Source organism: Carcharodon carcharias, chromosome 14 (assembly GCF_017639515.1).
Source record: "Carcharodon carcharias isolate sCarCar2 chromosome 14, sCarCar2.pri, whole genome shotgun sequence".
NCBI classification, from domain to species: Eukaryota; Metazoa; Chordata; class Chondrichthyes; order Lamniformes; family Lamnidae; genus Carcharodon; species Carcharodon carcharias.
The window spans coordinates 9,078,655-9,093,199 of NC_054480.1; the positions used below are offsets into that span (position 1 = coordinate 9,078,655).

Sequence of the window (14,545 nt, forward strand, 5' to 3'; positions counted from 1 at the left end):
GGCTCCGTTAGACTGGGACTGATTTTCACTGTTCGGTGGAAGCCGAGGTTTGAGATTCGGTTCATTGGCTCAGTGTGAAGTATGTTACGATACCCTCTATCACATAATCCGTGAACAAACACATGCGTTTAAATACTCTCTGAATGTCTCGGGGAGAGGTCTCACAGAAACGACATTTGGAGAAATTAAGCAGAGTTGGGGAAGGAAAGACTGCTTCTTCAGGAGCCGCTCTGGCTGAGGTTCTCGGAGAGTTGCATAACCTCAGACTCCACCAGGGACTGATGCCCCTCGCCATCTGCTGGCCTCATTCTCAGGTTTATGGACCCGTAGGTTTTTCTAGCTCTGCCAGTGACCATGAGGTTCCTTCTCCCGTACAGCTCACCTTTGCAGATAGAGACCATGAGCAGCAAGGAGAGTAGCATCCCCCCCAGTGTCAGCAGCCCCAGGCCGGCGATGATGCATTTGTCCAAATGAGAGCCCAACAAGGCATAATGCAATTCCAGCCTCTCCATTTCCCGGGCTGTCACCGTGTCCGGATCCACCTTAGATTCCCTCGGGATGGCATAAGCGATAACCACCAGGATGATTCCGGCCACCAGGAACACGAGCGCCACCGTGAATCCATAATCAGCCGATTGGACACCCCCGTCCGATTCCAACTCCTCCTCGGAGCGGGGCGATGTCTCCTGGGCTCTCTCCCGGGTGCCCTGGGTGGAACCAGCTCCTGCCCCGCCCGGGGGGCCGTGTCCTCTGCCGGTGGCGGCCGGTGGGGTGCAAGGGTTGGTGTTGAAAGGGTCAGCCCGGGAACTGAACGAGGTCTCTTGCTCCCGCTCGCCGCTGAACACAGGAGCTGTCCTCGGTGCTGAAGGCTTGCGGCTCCAGTGCGCGGCGCCGCCCTTCGCTGTCAACTGAGCCCCAGAGTCATGACTTGTGTCCCCGGCTTCGGTGTTCCTCAGTTCCAGAGGGTGATAGCATTCCGCAGACGCCATTGGAACTCGTTTGCCGTGTACATCCCAGCGATGCTTAACTGCAACAACCCTGCAACGAGAGGCAAGGCGAGAGCTCAGTGAGATACAGGACCTGTGAGTTAAACACGGAGACACATCAGGAGCAGAAACACTTTAAAGATCAACAGTCCAGCCAACCCGAAAGAGCCACTGAGTGCGGCAAGGTGCGAGGCTGGGTGATGTAGGAACTCCCCGACCTTTGGGTCTTGCGATTATTTCAAGGATTGTAATTACAGAGATTACAAATTCACCAATTTGCAGAGAGGCAACACCAACACCCAGAAACATGCAAATATCTGGCAGTCCACTATAAACGCACAGAAACGACCGCAGTCACATCCAACAAAATACTTATTTTTTTTATTAAAATAGGCTCCAACAATCTTCAACAGTTCTGTCTCCCCGATAAACTTCAACCCAGGGTAATCCACGTCCTACAATACTGAACTGCTCCAGTTTATCTGTGTGGGGAGATTCCCATTGCTCTCTCTCTCTCTCTAATATTCAGCAAGCACCCCACCCCTGGGAGGGCTCGGCATTAGGTGACCAATCCCACTCACCCCCCAGTTCCTCAAATTGTTTTCATTTCACAGCGGGAACATTCAGTCGCCCCTCTTCCTTCTCCGTTTCTCTCTTCAACCCTCAACCGGAGCGTTTGATATCGGTTCGCCCTGTCCATCCGCTCGCTACCTGCTCGCCCTCATCCTGACTCCAAGAAGAAGGGAAGCGGGTCAAGGATGAAGGTGAAATCGTTTCTCCTTTATTGAAGAGTTAAATCCTGTCCGAAAGACGAACGAAACAATGTCAATCGTTGGGAATGGTGGGGCAAAGTACCAATGTCAAGTGTTCTTGGACCGGTACAAAGTGACCCACCACCCTCAGTGATGGTCACATTGACCGGTCTCTTTGTCCTGCCCGCGGCATTTTCAATCTTCCACTTTCTGAACACAGGAATATCCAAAGTTTCTTGCCTTCAGTTCTTTCATCAATTACAATTTCAGTAGAAACAGCTTCGTGAGTTCGGCGGTAGCCTGAATGAAACCCAAATGACTTCAATCTTGCCAAGATTCCAGCAGTTTCAGATTCATGTTCCAGGTTTAGGTGCGCGTCGACTCGCCAGTTAATCAGGGAGGACAGAGCGGGAGAGAGAGAGAGAGGGGGGGAGGGAAGGAGGACAGAGGCTGTACAATGGCGTCTGCCACCAGCAGCGAGCCGGGGCCGGGCGGGATTCAGGCCATTTATCTGTTAGTAGGGGCGGTGACATCTGCATCAATAGTCCCAGGGCCCGTGCCGACCCTGGTGCAGTCACTGCCGGTTTAACTAACTGCTAAATCCCTGCCATCGAACCAGTGTCCCAAAATTGCAGGAAATTTCCACGCTGGTAACAATTATTTACACCACTTAATTCCCACGGCAGTAACTTGCCTCCAAATGTAACTGTTCACGTCCTTAATCTGTCAAATACTGAGACGGGTTACTGCAAGATGCCAGACTCTGGAACTCGCATATAACAAGCGCGATACCCAGGCGCTGTCTGCCCGAGATGCAAGTCACAATTAGAAGCGATCTGCTGACTCCTGCTCCAAAGGAACTCTCCTCCTCTATTATCTTTTAACTGTTTGCACACTCCGTATAAACCACTACAACACCTGATTCCAGATTATCAGCCACTTGCCAATAGGGGGCTTTAGGATGAGAATCAAAGGATATCAGGTAAACGCTGTTCAATCCCTCGGGATCATCCTGAACAGTTTACGCTCTTTGTAAGCCCACCCTGCACCCTCCCCCGGCTGGAGTTTGCGTGACATGCACTCCTGATTTATTCAGTCTCTGGGCTTTGGTTCCTCCCTCCTCCGTGAGCTTCCCACGGTTCAGAGACAGTTTGGGCTGATTGTGTCTGACATTCCTTGAGTCCCTTATCCAGACACAAGGTGCACACTGGAATTAATCTCACGCAACCCCCTGTGAATAGCCCCTGTAAATAAAGCATCCGTTACTGAAAATAACTTACTCCCTCCCTGTAAATAACACACCCCACCCGGCAAATAAAATGCCCCATGTAAATACCACAGCCCCTCCCGTTAAATGAAACAACCCTACACCGTACTAAAACTGCAAATTACACATTCCCCCTGTAACTAACACAACCCCTCCGTGTAAATAACACACCCCCTCCCTGTAAATAACACACCAGCCTCCCTGTAAATAACACACCTCTTCCCTGTAAATAACACACACTCTCCTTGTAAATAATACACCTCCTCCTTGTAAATAACACATCCCCTCCCTGTAAATAACACTTCTCGCCCTGTAAATAACACACTCCCTCCCTGTAAATAACACACCAGCCTCCCTGTAAATAACACACCTCCTCCCTGAAAATAACACACCTCCTCCCTGTAAATAACACACCCCCTCCCTGTAAATGACACACCACCCTCCCTGTAAATAACACACCTCCTCCCTGTAAATAACACACTCCCTCCCTGTAAATAACACACCTCCTCCCTGTAAATAACACACTCCCTCCCTGTAAATAACACACCTCCTCCCTGTAACTAACGCACCTCCCTCTCTGCAAATAATACACCCCACTTCCTGTAAATAACACTTCTCTCCCTGTAAATAACACACCTCCTCCCTGCAAATAACACCTCACTCCCTGTAAATAACACCCCACCTCCCTGTAAATAACACCCCCTCCCTGTAAATAACACCTCCCTCCCTGTAAATAACACACTGCCCTCCGTGCAAATAAAGCACACACTCTTTATAAATAACACATCCCCTCCCTGTAAGTAACACCCCCTCCCTGTAAATAACACACCCCCTCCCTGTAAATAACACACCCCGTCACTGTAAATAATACACCAACACCCTGTAAATAGTACACCTCCTCCCTGTAAACAACACACCTCCCTCCCTGCAAATAAAACACCCACTCCTTGTAAATAATACACCCACTCCCTGTACATAACACTTCTCTCCCTGTAAATAACACACCTCCTACCTGTAAATAACATCTGCCTCCCTGTAAATAACACATTTCCTCCCTGTAAATAACACCCCTCTGCTTGCAAATAACACAGCCCATCCCTGTTAATAACACACTCCTCGCCCTGCAAATAAAGCACACTCTCTTTGTAAATAACACACCCCCTCCCTATAAATAATACACCCCTCTCCCGATAAATAATACAACACCTTCCCTGTAAATAACACCTCCCTCCCTGTAAATAACACCCCCTCCCAGTAAATAACACCTCCCTCTCTGTAAATAACACAGGCCCTCCCTGTAAATAACACCCCCCTCCCTGTAAATAACACACCCCTTGCTGTAAATAACACACCCCTCCCTGTAAATAACACACCCCCTCACTGTAAATAACACACCCCTCCCTGTAAATAACACACCCCCTCACTGTAAATAACACACCCCTTGCTGTAAATAACACACCCCACCCCTGTAAATAACACACCCCCTCACTGTAAATAACACCCCCTCCCTGTAAATAACACCCTCCTCCCTGTAAATAACACCCCCTCCCTGTAAATAACACATCCCTCCCTGTAAATAACACCTCCCTCACTGTAAATAACACACCCCGTCACTGTAAATAACATTCCTCTACTTATAAATAACACACCCCCTCCCTGTAAGTAACACACCCCATCACTGTAAATAATACACCAACACCCTGTAAATAGTACACCTCCTCCCTGTAAACAACACACCTTCCTCCCTGCAAATAACACACCCACTCCTTGTAAATAATACACCCACTCCCTGTACATAACACTTCTCTCCCTGTAAATAACACACCTCCTACCTGTAAATAACATCTCCCTCCCTGTAAATAACACATTTCCTCCCTGTAAATAACACCCCTCTGCTTGTAAATAACACAGCCCATCCCTGTTAATAACACACTCCTCGCCCTGCAAATAAAGCACACTCTCTTTGTAAATAACACACCCCCTCCCTGTTAATAACACCCCCTCCCTATAAATAATACACCCCTCTCCCGATAAATAATACAACACCCTCCCTGTAAATAACACCTCCCTCCCTGTAAATAACACCCCCTCCCAGTAAATAACACCCCCGTCCCTGTAAATAACACACCCCTTGCTGTAAATAACACACCCCTCCCTGTAAATAACACACCCCCTCACTATAAATAACACACCCCTCCCTGTAAATAACACACCCCCTCACTGTAAATAACACACCCCCTTGCTGTAAATAACACACCCCTTGCTGTAAATAACACACCCCACCCCTGTAAATAACACACCCCCTCACTGTAAATAACACACTCCCTCCCTGTAAATAACACACACCCTTGCTGTAAATAATATCCCCCCTCTCTGTAAATAACGCCCCCCCTCCCTGTAAATAACACCCTCCTCCCTGTAAATAACACCCCCTCCCTGTAAATAACACATCCCTCCCTGTAAATAACACATCCCTCCCTGTAAATAACACCTCCCTCACTGTAAATAACACACCCCGTCACTGTAAATAACATTCCTCTACTTATAAATAACACACCCCCTCCCTGTAAATAACACACCCCTCCCTGTAAATAACACACCCCCTCACTGTAAATAATACACCAACACCCTGTAAATAGTACACCTCCTCCCTGTAAATAACACACCTCCCTCCCTGCAAACAAAACACCCACTCCTTGTAAATAATACACCCACTCCCTGTAAATAACACACCTCCTCCCTGTAAATAACATCTCCCTCCCTGTAAATAACACCCCTCTGCTTGTAAATAACACAGCCCATCCCTGTTAATAACACACTCCTCGCCCTGCAAATTAAGCACACTCTCTTTGTAAATAACACACCTCCTCCCTGTAAATAACACAATTCCTCCCTGTAAATAACACCCCCCTCCCTGTAAATAACACCCCCCCTCCCTAAAGATAACACATGCCCTCCCTGTAAATAACACCCCCCCCCCCCAACCCCCCACTCCCTCGGTGTAATTTTTTGGACCCGCTGGTAACAGGCCAGATAGGTGATCTGTGCAGAAAACATGGTGGGACCATTTCACGACGGGGTGAAGACAGGTCACGATCTTCCACTCATCCCACCGACCGTGGAAGCGTTTCCCGCCATCAGTCAGCAGGGAGCTAACTGTAATACATTAGCATATAATTAAAAGGCCATCCTACCTGGCTCTTGGAACCCCGCTGTATCGTCCGTCCACGTCAGCGGGAAAGCATGCTGACGTGTTTCCCAACAGCACACAGGCAACGTGCCTTGGCGGCCTTCACTTTTGGGGGAACTGAGGTGAGTGAGCAGCAGCGTTCGCCTGCCGTCTACAGGTCTCAGGCATGCTGGAGGGCAGGGGGAACTGATGCCTGGCCCTGGAGGTGACTGCTGAGATGTGGGGGGTGGGGGGTGATGTCTGGGGGCAAGTGCTGGCCACCCTCGGAGGCAACTGTGAAGGGGGCAGAGAATCAAGTGCTGAGCTGGCGCTGTATCCCGTGCACAGGCAATCAAGGTTGGGGGGCAGGATAAGTGAGGGAAGTGACCAAGAATTAGGGACACCTGTATTAACTGACTATGCCTCTGCAACTCAGACAGATCAGGCGCAGCCACATGATTGGGGTCAGGCTGCTAGCCTGCCTGGCCATGCAAGCAATGCAGGGGCATCAAAGGGCCACCAAGAGCTCCATACCTTACCACCACCACCACCACCCCCCCCAACCACCCCCCGCACCTCCCTCTCCCCCAGCACAGACTTGGAGTCTGCCACAACTTTATTGGACCACGGAGTATTTGGACTGCACACATTGTACAATCTCCTTGCCAACGCTAGCCGTGTAGCAGTCACTGCTGGAGGCGCTCACAGCCCCTTGCAATCTCAGTATCCTGGGCAGCCAAGCAGCACACTCATCTCTGGCCATCTGAAGGATGACCAGCACTCTCCGGGAAGCATCAACAGGCAGTCACACAGGGTCAGGAAAGGTGCTAAGTACAGCCATGATAACCATGTGTCACTCTCTTTCATGCTGCAGGAGGACCACGTCAGGATCATGGATTCTGGTGACCTAGCTGTATGCCTGATGGCCTACAGAGAGCAGAGAAGGCTGAGGAGAGAGGGACTGAGGCACCCGGACGTGCAAAGGCAGGAGCAGCATCCTCATGAAGAAGGGACAGCAGGGTCTCCTGCACATGCTGCCCAGAGGTGACAGTGAGCCGTGGTTGTTTGGCGCCTAGTGACATCCCTGCAGATGACTGAGAACAGTGTCGCTGATGACTGCGCATGTCTAGGGACCTGGTGGTTCACATCTGCCACTTACTGCAGAACTTGACACCAAGGAGACATGGAGGGCATCCACTGCTGGTGGCTGTGAAAGTGACTGTGGCACTCAATTTCTATGCCAGTGGTTCTTTTCAGGGCTCTACAGGTGACCTCTGTGGGATTTCACAATCTGCCACCCACAAATGCATCCATGTGATCACAGATACCGTCTTCTCCATGGCCTACAACTTTGTGGCATTTCGCCCGGGACAGGGACAGCCAGAATGCAAGGGCCATTGGATTCACCCTGATCTCTGGATTCCTACAGGTGCAGAGTGCACTCATGTGGTGCTCAGGTCTCCATCGCTACACTCGGTGGACTTCATCAGTCGCAAGGCCATCCACTCACTGAACATGCAGCTGGTGTGCGACCACCAGAAACACATCCTGCAGGTGTGTGCACGGTTTCCAGGGAGTGTGCACGACGCCTACATGCTGAGTCGCTCGCAGATCCCTGCAGTCTTCCAGGGTCCACAGAGGCTGCAGGGTTGGCTCCTTGGGTACAAGGGCTACCCACAGAGGTTGTGGCTGATGACACCTGTGCAGTGGCCTCAGGCTGCAGCAGAGCGATGCTATAACGGTGCAGCAGCTCACAACTTGGCAGAGCAGACCATCAGGATGCTGAAGATGCAGTTCCAGTGCCTGCAAAAAGGCACACTGTCACATCAGCTGGGACATGTTTGTGAATTTTGCAAAACTTGTTTAATTATTTTATAAAACCTTCTAGGAAACCTCATCCTGCCCATGGATGAGGCCTCCTGAAAAACGTGAAGGCCTCTTGGGCTTTTCACCTGCCCCCCACCAACCTTAAGGTTGGATGGACGGTGTTGTTAACAACTCTAATTACTTTTTTAATGGCCTTAATAGGCCGTTGACAGTTTGGCAGATGCGCAGCTGCCTCTGGTGAGTGTCCACCGAACGAAATATCAGAATGGCGTGTGATGATGTTGGGACACACACCCAATGTCTCGCGCGTCATTTTACATGTCGGCGTTTCGGGCCCGCCCTCAAAAGCCGATGGCAATATTCTGTCCATAGTTTCCAGAAGTTTCCCTACCACTGAAGTCAAACTGACTGGTCTGTTGTTGCCGAATTTATCCTTGCACCTCTTTTTGAACAAAGGTATAACATTCACAACTCTTCAGTCCTCTGGCACCTTCCCTGTGTCTAAGGGAGGCTGGAAGATTGTCACTCGTGCCTCTGCAATTTCCACTCTCACTTCCCTCAGTGCCTTTGGATGCATCTCATCTGGTCCTGGTACCTTATCTATTTTAAGTAAAGATAACCTTTCTATCACCTCCTCCTCCTTAATTGTAAATTCTTCAAATGTGCCAGTTACCTCGTCTCTCACCTCGGCCTGGGTAGCATCTTCTTCCTTTATAAAGACAGATTCAAAGTACTCGTTCAACACCTCCACTATTTCTCCTGCCTCCATGTGCAAGTCCCCTTTTCATCCCTAATCAACCATTTTATTATTGATGTGTTTATTGAAAAATCTCTTGGGAATCCTTTTTATATTACCTGCCTGTCTCTTTTCATGCTCTCTCCTTGCTTTTCTTATTAGTTTTTTCACTTCCCCTCTGGTCTTTCTATCTTCAGCCTGATTTTCCATTGCATTTTGTACCAGACATCTGTCATACATGCACTTCTTCCTTTTCATCTTCACCTCTATCTCTCTCATCCAGGATGCTCTGGATTTATTCATCCTACCTTTCCCCTTCAAGGGAATATACCTTGACATTGCCTTTTATTTTGAAGTTGGCCCATTGTTTAGCCACCATCTTCTCTGCCATCATTTGATTCCAACTCACTCGACTCAGATGCATTCTCACCCCATCGAAGTTGGCTTTCCCCCCAATTAATTATCCCGGCTCTGGTTTGTTCTCTGTCCTTTTCCATGACCAACATAAACTTTATGATACAATGGTTGCTATCCCCTAAATGTGAAATCTATATGAAACTGTTCAATGTCTGTTTTGTACCAGTGCTTTAGTGAGTTGGATTTGGCTGTCATTGCTGAATGAACAGGTCCCACCATTTGATAGAGTTGTAGTTGTCCATTGATCTTCTGTCAGGTTTTGTGTGGCATGTTGCTGTCAGCAGGACTTGAAATGCTGACTCCGTTTTTCTTGTTCCACAGATGCTGCCAGACCTGCTGAGTATTTCCAGCATTTTCTCTTCTAATTTCAGATTTCCAGCATCCACAGCATTTTACTTTGCCTAGGTTTCTGTAGCAAATGATGTATCTATGGTTCCCAGTACAGGAACTGTTCATTCAAATGGAGAGGCAGACAGCGAGATGCTGCTTTCATACAGCTCATAGGGGCGCAGCACATCCCGGACAATTACCTCTGTATTTTCACACTCATCTGCAGGTGTGCGCTTACTGGGTGTTGCTGTCCAGTTTGTGCATAGTGGTGAACACTGTAAGCCTTGCCACTATTTTGACAGCAAAATCTAGCCCGATGGGGAGAACTTTCTCTTCAGCGTTCATCCCGATGTCACCGCATGTCATTCCAACCTCCGCTCAGGGTGCACGCACCGGAATCGGCTGCATGCCTGCCGAACTGTCAAAGGCCTGTTAAGGTTATTAATCAACCAACTAAACAAATTGACAGGGCTACCCATCCAACCTTAATGTTGGCAGGGGGGCAGGCGAAGAGCCCAAGCAGCCTTCGCGTTTTGCATGAAACCCCATCCACGGGCAGGATGAGGTTTCATGAAGATTTTATTAATTAAACAAAAAATTTTATGAAAATTCATAAACCTGTCCCAGCTCATGTGACACTGTCACATGAGGGGACTTGTCTGAATAATTTCATTTTTTCATTTTTTTCCTAACTTTACAACTGCACTTTATCTCCCTGGGGCACGGAGCTGCCTCAGGGAGGTTTCTGCACTCTTTCGCTGAGCGCTACCAGACGCACATCATGCTGGGCGGGCCTTGATTGGCCTGCCCATGTAAAATGGCAGCATGCAGCCGATCGCGGGCAGCGATCGGGTCCACGCCTGCCTACGCCCACTCCCAACCGGCCCGCCCAACGGGGATAAAATTCTCCCCTATGTTTTTCTCCTGTTCTTTTTAGGAATATTTGCCGCAGTGTGAATGATCTCAATAGTACAATGATGGGCCCAAATTCTACTGCCCATTGCAATTGGGCTAGTGTCACTAGCTACATGTGCCCAATTGGAAATCCAGATGTGGTTAACGGCATGTCAGATCAGCAAGTGCTGGGTAATAGACACAGTGATTGGCCATATGATCTCAATGCTCAATTTTGCATGGTGACCGAATGTGGTAGTTGTTTTAAGAAACATAGTAAAATAGGAGCAGAAGTAGGTCATTGGGCCCTTTGAACCTGCTCCATCATTCAACATAATCACAGCTGATCCTCTATCTCAACACTAAACTCTCATTCTCTCCCCATACCCCTTGATGCATTTAGAGTCTAGAAATCTACCTATTTCCTTCTTAAATATATTCAGTGACTTGGCCCCCACAGCCCTCTGTGGTAGAGAATTCCACAGGTTCACCACCCTCTGAGAGAAGAGGTTTCTCCTCATGTCAGTCCTAATGGCCTATCCTGTATCCTGAACTTGTAGCCCCTTGTTCAAGACCTCCCCCCAGCCAGAGGAAACATCAGCGCTGCATCCAGTCTGTCCAGACCTGTCAGAATTTTATATGTTTCAATGATATCTCCTCTCTTTCTTCTAAACTCCAGTGAATACAGGCCTAGTCAGCCCAATCTGTCCTCATACAACAATCCTGCCACCCCAAGAATCAATCTGGTGAACCTTCGCTGCACTCCCTCTATGGCGTGTATCTTCTTTTAGGCAAGGAGACCAAAACTGCACACAATACTCCAGGTGTGGTCTCATCAAGACCCTGTACAGCTGCAGTAAGACATCCTTGCTCCTGTACTCAAGTCCTCTTGCAATAAAGGCCAACATACCATTTGCCTCCTTAACTGCTTGCTGCACCTGCATCCTTGCTTTCAGTGATTGTTGTACAAGGACACCCAGGTCCCTTTGTACATCAACATTTCGCCATTTAAAAAAAACTCTGCCATTCTGTTTTTCCTACCAAACTGGATAACTTCACACTTATCCACATTATACTGCATCTGCCACATATTTGCCCACTCACTCAACTTGTCTAAGTCACCTTGAAGCTTTTTTACATCCTCCTCACCATTCACATTCCCACCTAGTTTGGTGTTGTCAGCAAACTTGGAAATATTACATTTGGTTCCCTCATCAGAATCATTGATATATATTGTGAATAGCTGGGGCCCAAGCACTAATCCCTTTGGTACCCCACTTATCACCACTTGCCATTCTGAATAAAAACAATTTATTCCTACTCTCTGTTTCCTGTCTACTAACCAATTCTCAATCCATGCCAATCTCTTGTGCTTTAATTTTGCACACTAACCTCTTCTGTGGGACTTTGTCAAAAGCATTCTGAAAATCCAAATACACCACATCCACTGGTTCTCCCTTATCTATTCTGCTAGTTATGTCCTCAAAATACTCCAGCAGGTTTGTCAAACATGATTTCCCTTTCATAAATCCATGTTGACTTTGTCTAATCCTGTTGATATTTTCTAAGTGTCCTGTTATCACATTCTCTAGCATTTTCCCTACCACTGATGTTAGGCAAACCAGTTTGTAATTCCCTGTTTTCTCCCTCCCTCCTTTTTTAAATAGTGGGATTGCATTTGCCACCTTCCAATATGCAGGACTGTTCCAGAATCTACTGAATTTTGGAAGATGACTACCAATGCATCCAAATGTACCAACTGTTCATTTTAAGCATAAATACTCTTATGATGTGCATTTAGCTTTACTATTTGAGTGAATTAAGGGCATTTTCCACTAAAGTGAGTGCACACGGGTAAAATGATGTCACCAGTAGCCACAGTCATGGCTTGTCAGCAAAGTATTTTGGACAACACCAAGCAGGATAAAATCAGTTCTCAATGCCTTGCAAACTATGGGCAAATTATGCAAAGATTATCCACCAGCCTTTCCAATGTACCTAGTAATCCCCACTAACTGGTATTTATGGACTGATTGTGGAAACTAAATCTGTTCCTTGTGGTGTCTCAATTTGAAACTGCAGAAATAAGCATCAAATTCCTTCAAATCTCCAGTACATGAGGCAAGGCTTAAAGGGTTAGTTCACTTTGTCAGAAAACAAAACTAAAACTGGCCATTTTACTGTTGATTATTGTCAACCAAACTGAATGGACTGACATATAATTAGGTAGCTTCAGTCCAGTTAATTATATTGGAAGCTTCTGCAGCTGTGTGAAGCTGATGATTCAAGGCATAAAGCATGACTGGTTGATAGGTCAACTCTTACAGTGCTGGCCCCTGTGTTGCTGATGGTTCAGTTCTAGATCAACAAAAATGAATTTTGGAACTCACCAATCTTCAGTGCTGCTGCACCAACTCATCTTCTCTGGGCTAGAGGATTCCACCGGGGGCCAGGAGTACAGAGCCAAAGGTAGCTCAGTAGTTTCTGCATGTGAAGGGGTGATGTCAAATACTAATTTAGCACTTAGTCACATAGAAGCCAAAATGTATCAGCCCCAAAAGTACTTTTGTAATAATCACAGGATTGTTATGGTGCAGAAGGAGACCATTTGGCCCATTGTGTCTGCACCGGCTCTCCGAATGAGCAACTCATCTAATACCATTCCATGGCCTTCTCCCCGTAACCATGCACATTCTTCCTTTTCAGATAAGTGTCTAATTCCCTCTTGAATGCTTCAATTGAAGCTGTCTCCACCACACTTTCAGGCAGTGCATTTCAAACCCTAACCACTCGCTGCCTAAAAACGTTTCTCCTCATATCATTTTTGCTTCTTTTACTAATTACTCTAAATCTGTATTCTCTCCACTCTCGACCCTTGCACAACTGGGAATAGTTTCTCCCTGTCTACTCTGTCCAGACCCTTCATGATTTTGAATCATTCTATCAAATTTCTTCTCAATCTTCTTTTCTCCAGAAAAAATAGTCCCAACTTCTCCAATCTACCTTCATAACTGAAGCTTCTCATCCCTGGAATCATTCTCGTGAATCTTTTCTGCACTCTATCTAGTGTCTTAACATCCTTCTTAAAGTGTGGCACCCAGAACTGGATGCAATACTCCAGTTGAGTTCAAACTAATGACTTATATAAATTCAACATAACTTCCTTGTTTTTGTAATCCATGCCTCTATTTATAAAGCCTAGGATGCTGCATGCTTTATTAACGGCTCTCTCAACCTGCCCTGCTACCTTCAACAGTATATGCACATATACCCCCAAGTCCCTCTGCTCCTCCATCCTGTTTAGAATTGTACCTTTTATTTTGTATTGTCTCTCTATGTTCTTCCTACCAAAATGAATCACCCCACACTTCTCTGCATTGAACTTCATCTGCCACCCAACCACCCCCATTCCACCAACTTGTCTATGTTCCTTTGAAGTTTTACACTATCCTCCTCACAGTTCACAATACTTGCAAGTTTTGTATCATCCACAAGGAAAGTTACAGGAAAGTTATAATAGTTTATTAAAATAATATTCCCCAGGTGATATTCAGATGAGGGAGACACACACGCCGTGGTTGAATATCTTCTTGATGTTATGTGAACAGGCTCACGCAGGAAAAAACAAGAAATTTGGGGAACTGTTTTGAAAAAAAAAACACCACAGACTCTGTGGTTAGGCTTTTGGGAGTTAGGAGTCATTCGTTACAGAATTCCTAGACTCTGACACGTTAGTGGTATTTATGTGGCTTGTTGCTGAATTGTCATTTCCAAATGGGTGAGAAAGCAGAAAAGAAGCCTGAAGAGATGATATTTTATGGTTTTAAAAGAAGTGGAGGTAACAATTGGGATCAGGCGTAGGTGGAGAAGATGGAAGCTGGGCCTGAAAGGCCTGAAGAGCATTAGCTATGGCTGAGAGGAGGGTGCAATACAAAAATTTCAGTAAAGTTGGAAAAATTATTTTTGGAGTTCAGTGCTTTATAATGGGAAGAGGTAATGAGTGTTCAGAGTGCTTTATAGTTGGAGGGGGCAATGAGAGGTAGTACTTTACACTTGGGAAGTAGATCAGTGCTTTATACCAGATTAGGGCAATGAGACTTCAGAGAGCTTCATTGGGAAAGTTAAGAGTGAATTAATTAGGAGGGGGTTTAAACTCCATTTTATTTA

General features: G+C 46.9%; 1 protein-coding gene across 1 annotated transcript; it reads right to left on the reverse strand.

Annotated features, from left to right (window-relative positions):
• Positions 1-218: 218 nt before the first annotated feature.
• On the reverse strand, positions 219-9,829 carry LOC121287012 (transmembrane protein 74B-like). The gene is made up of 2 exons (XM_041204431.1): positions 9,723-9,829; positions 219-1,038 (listed from the first exon to the last, which is right to left on the reverse strand). Exons 1-2 carry the CDS (start codon positions 9,827-9,829, stop codon positions 219-221), a joined length of 927 nt encoding a protein of 308 aa, XP_041060365.1.
• Positions 9,830-14,545: the final 4,716 nt, after the last annotated feature.

Coding starts and splice junctions, on each gene's coding strand:
- LOC121287012 (XM_041204431.1), bottom strand. CDS start 9,829: ATGAACGCTGAAGAGAAAGTTCTCCCCATCGGGCTAGATTTTGCTGTC. Junction 1,039..9,722: donor AAACTGGACAGCAACACCCA/GTAAGCGCACAC, acceptor CTCTCGTTGCAG/GGTTGTTGCAGTTAAGCATC.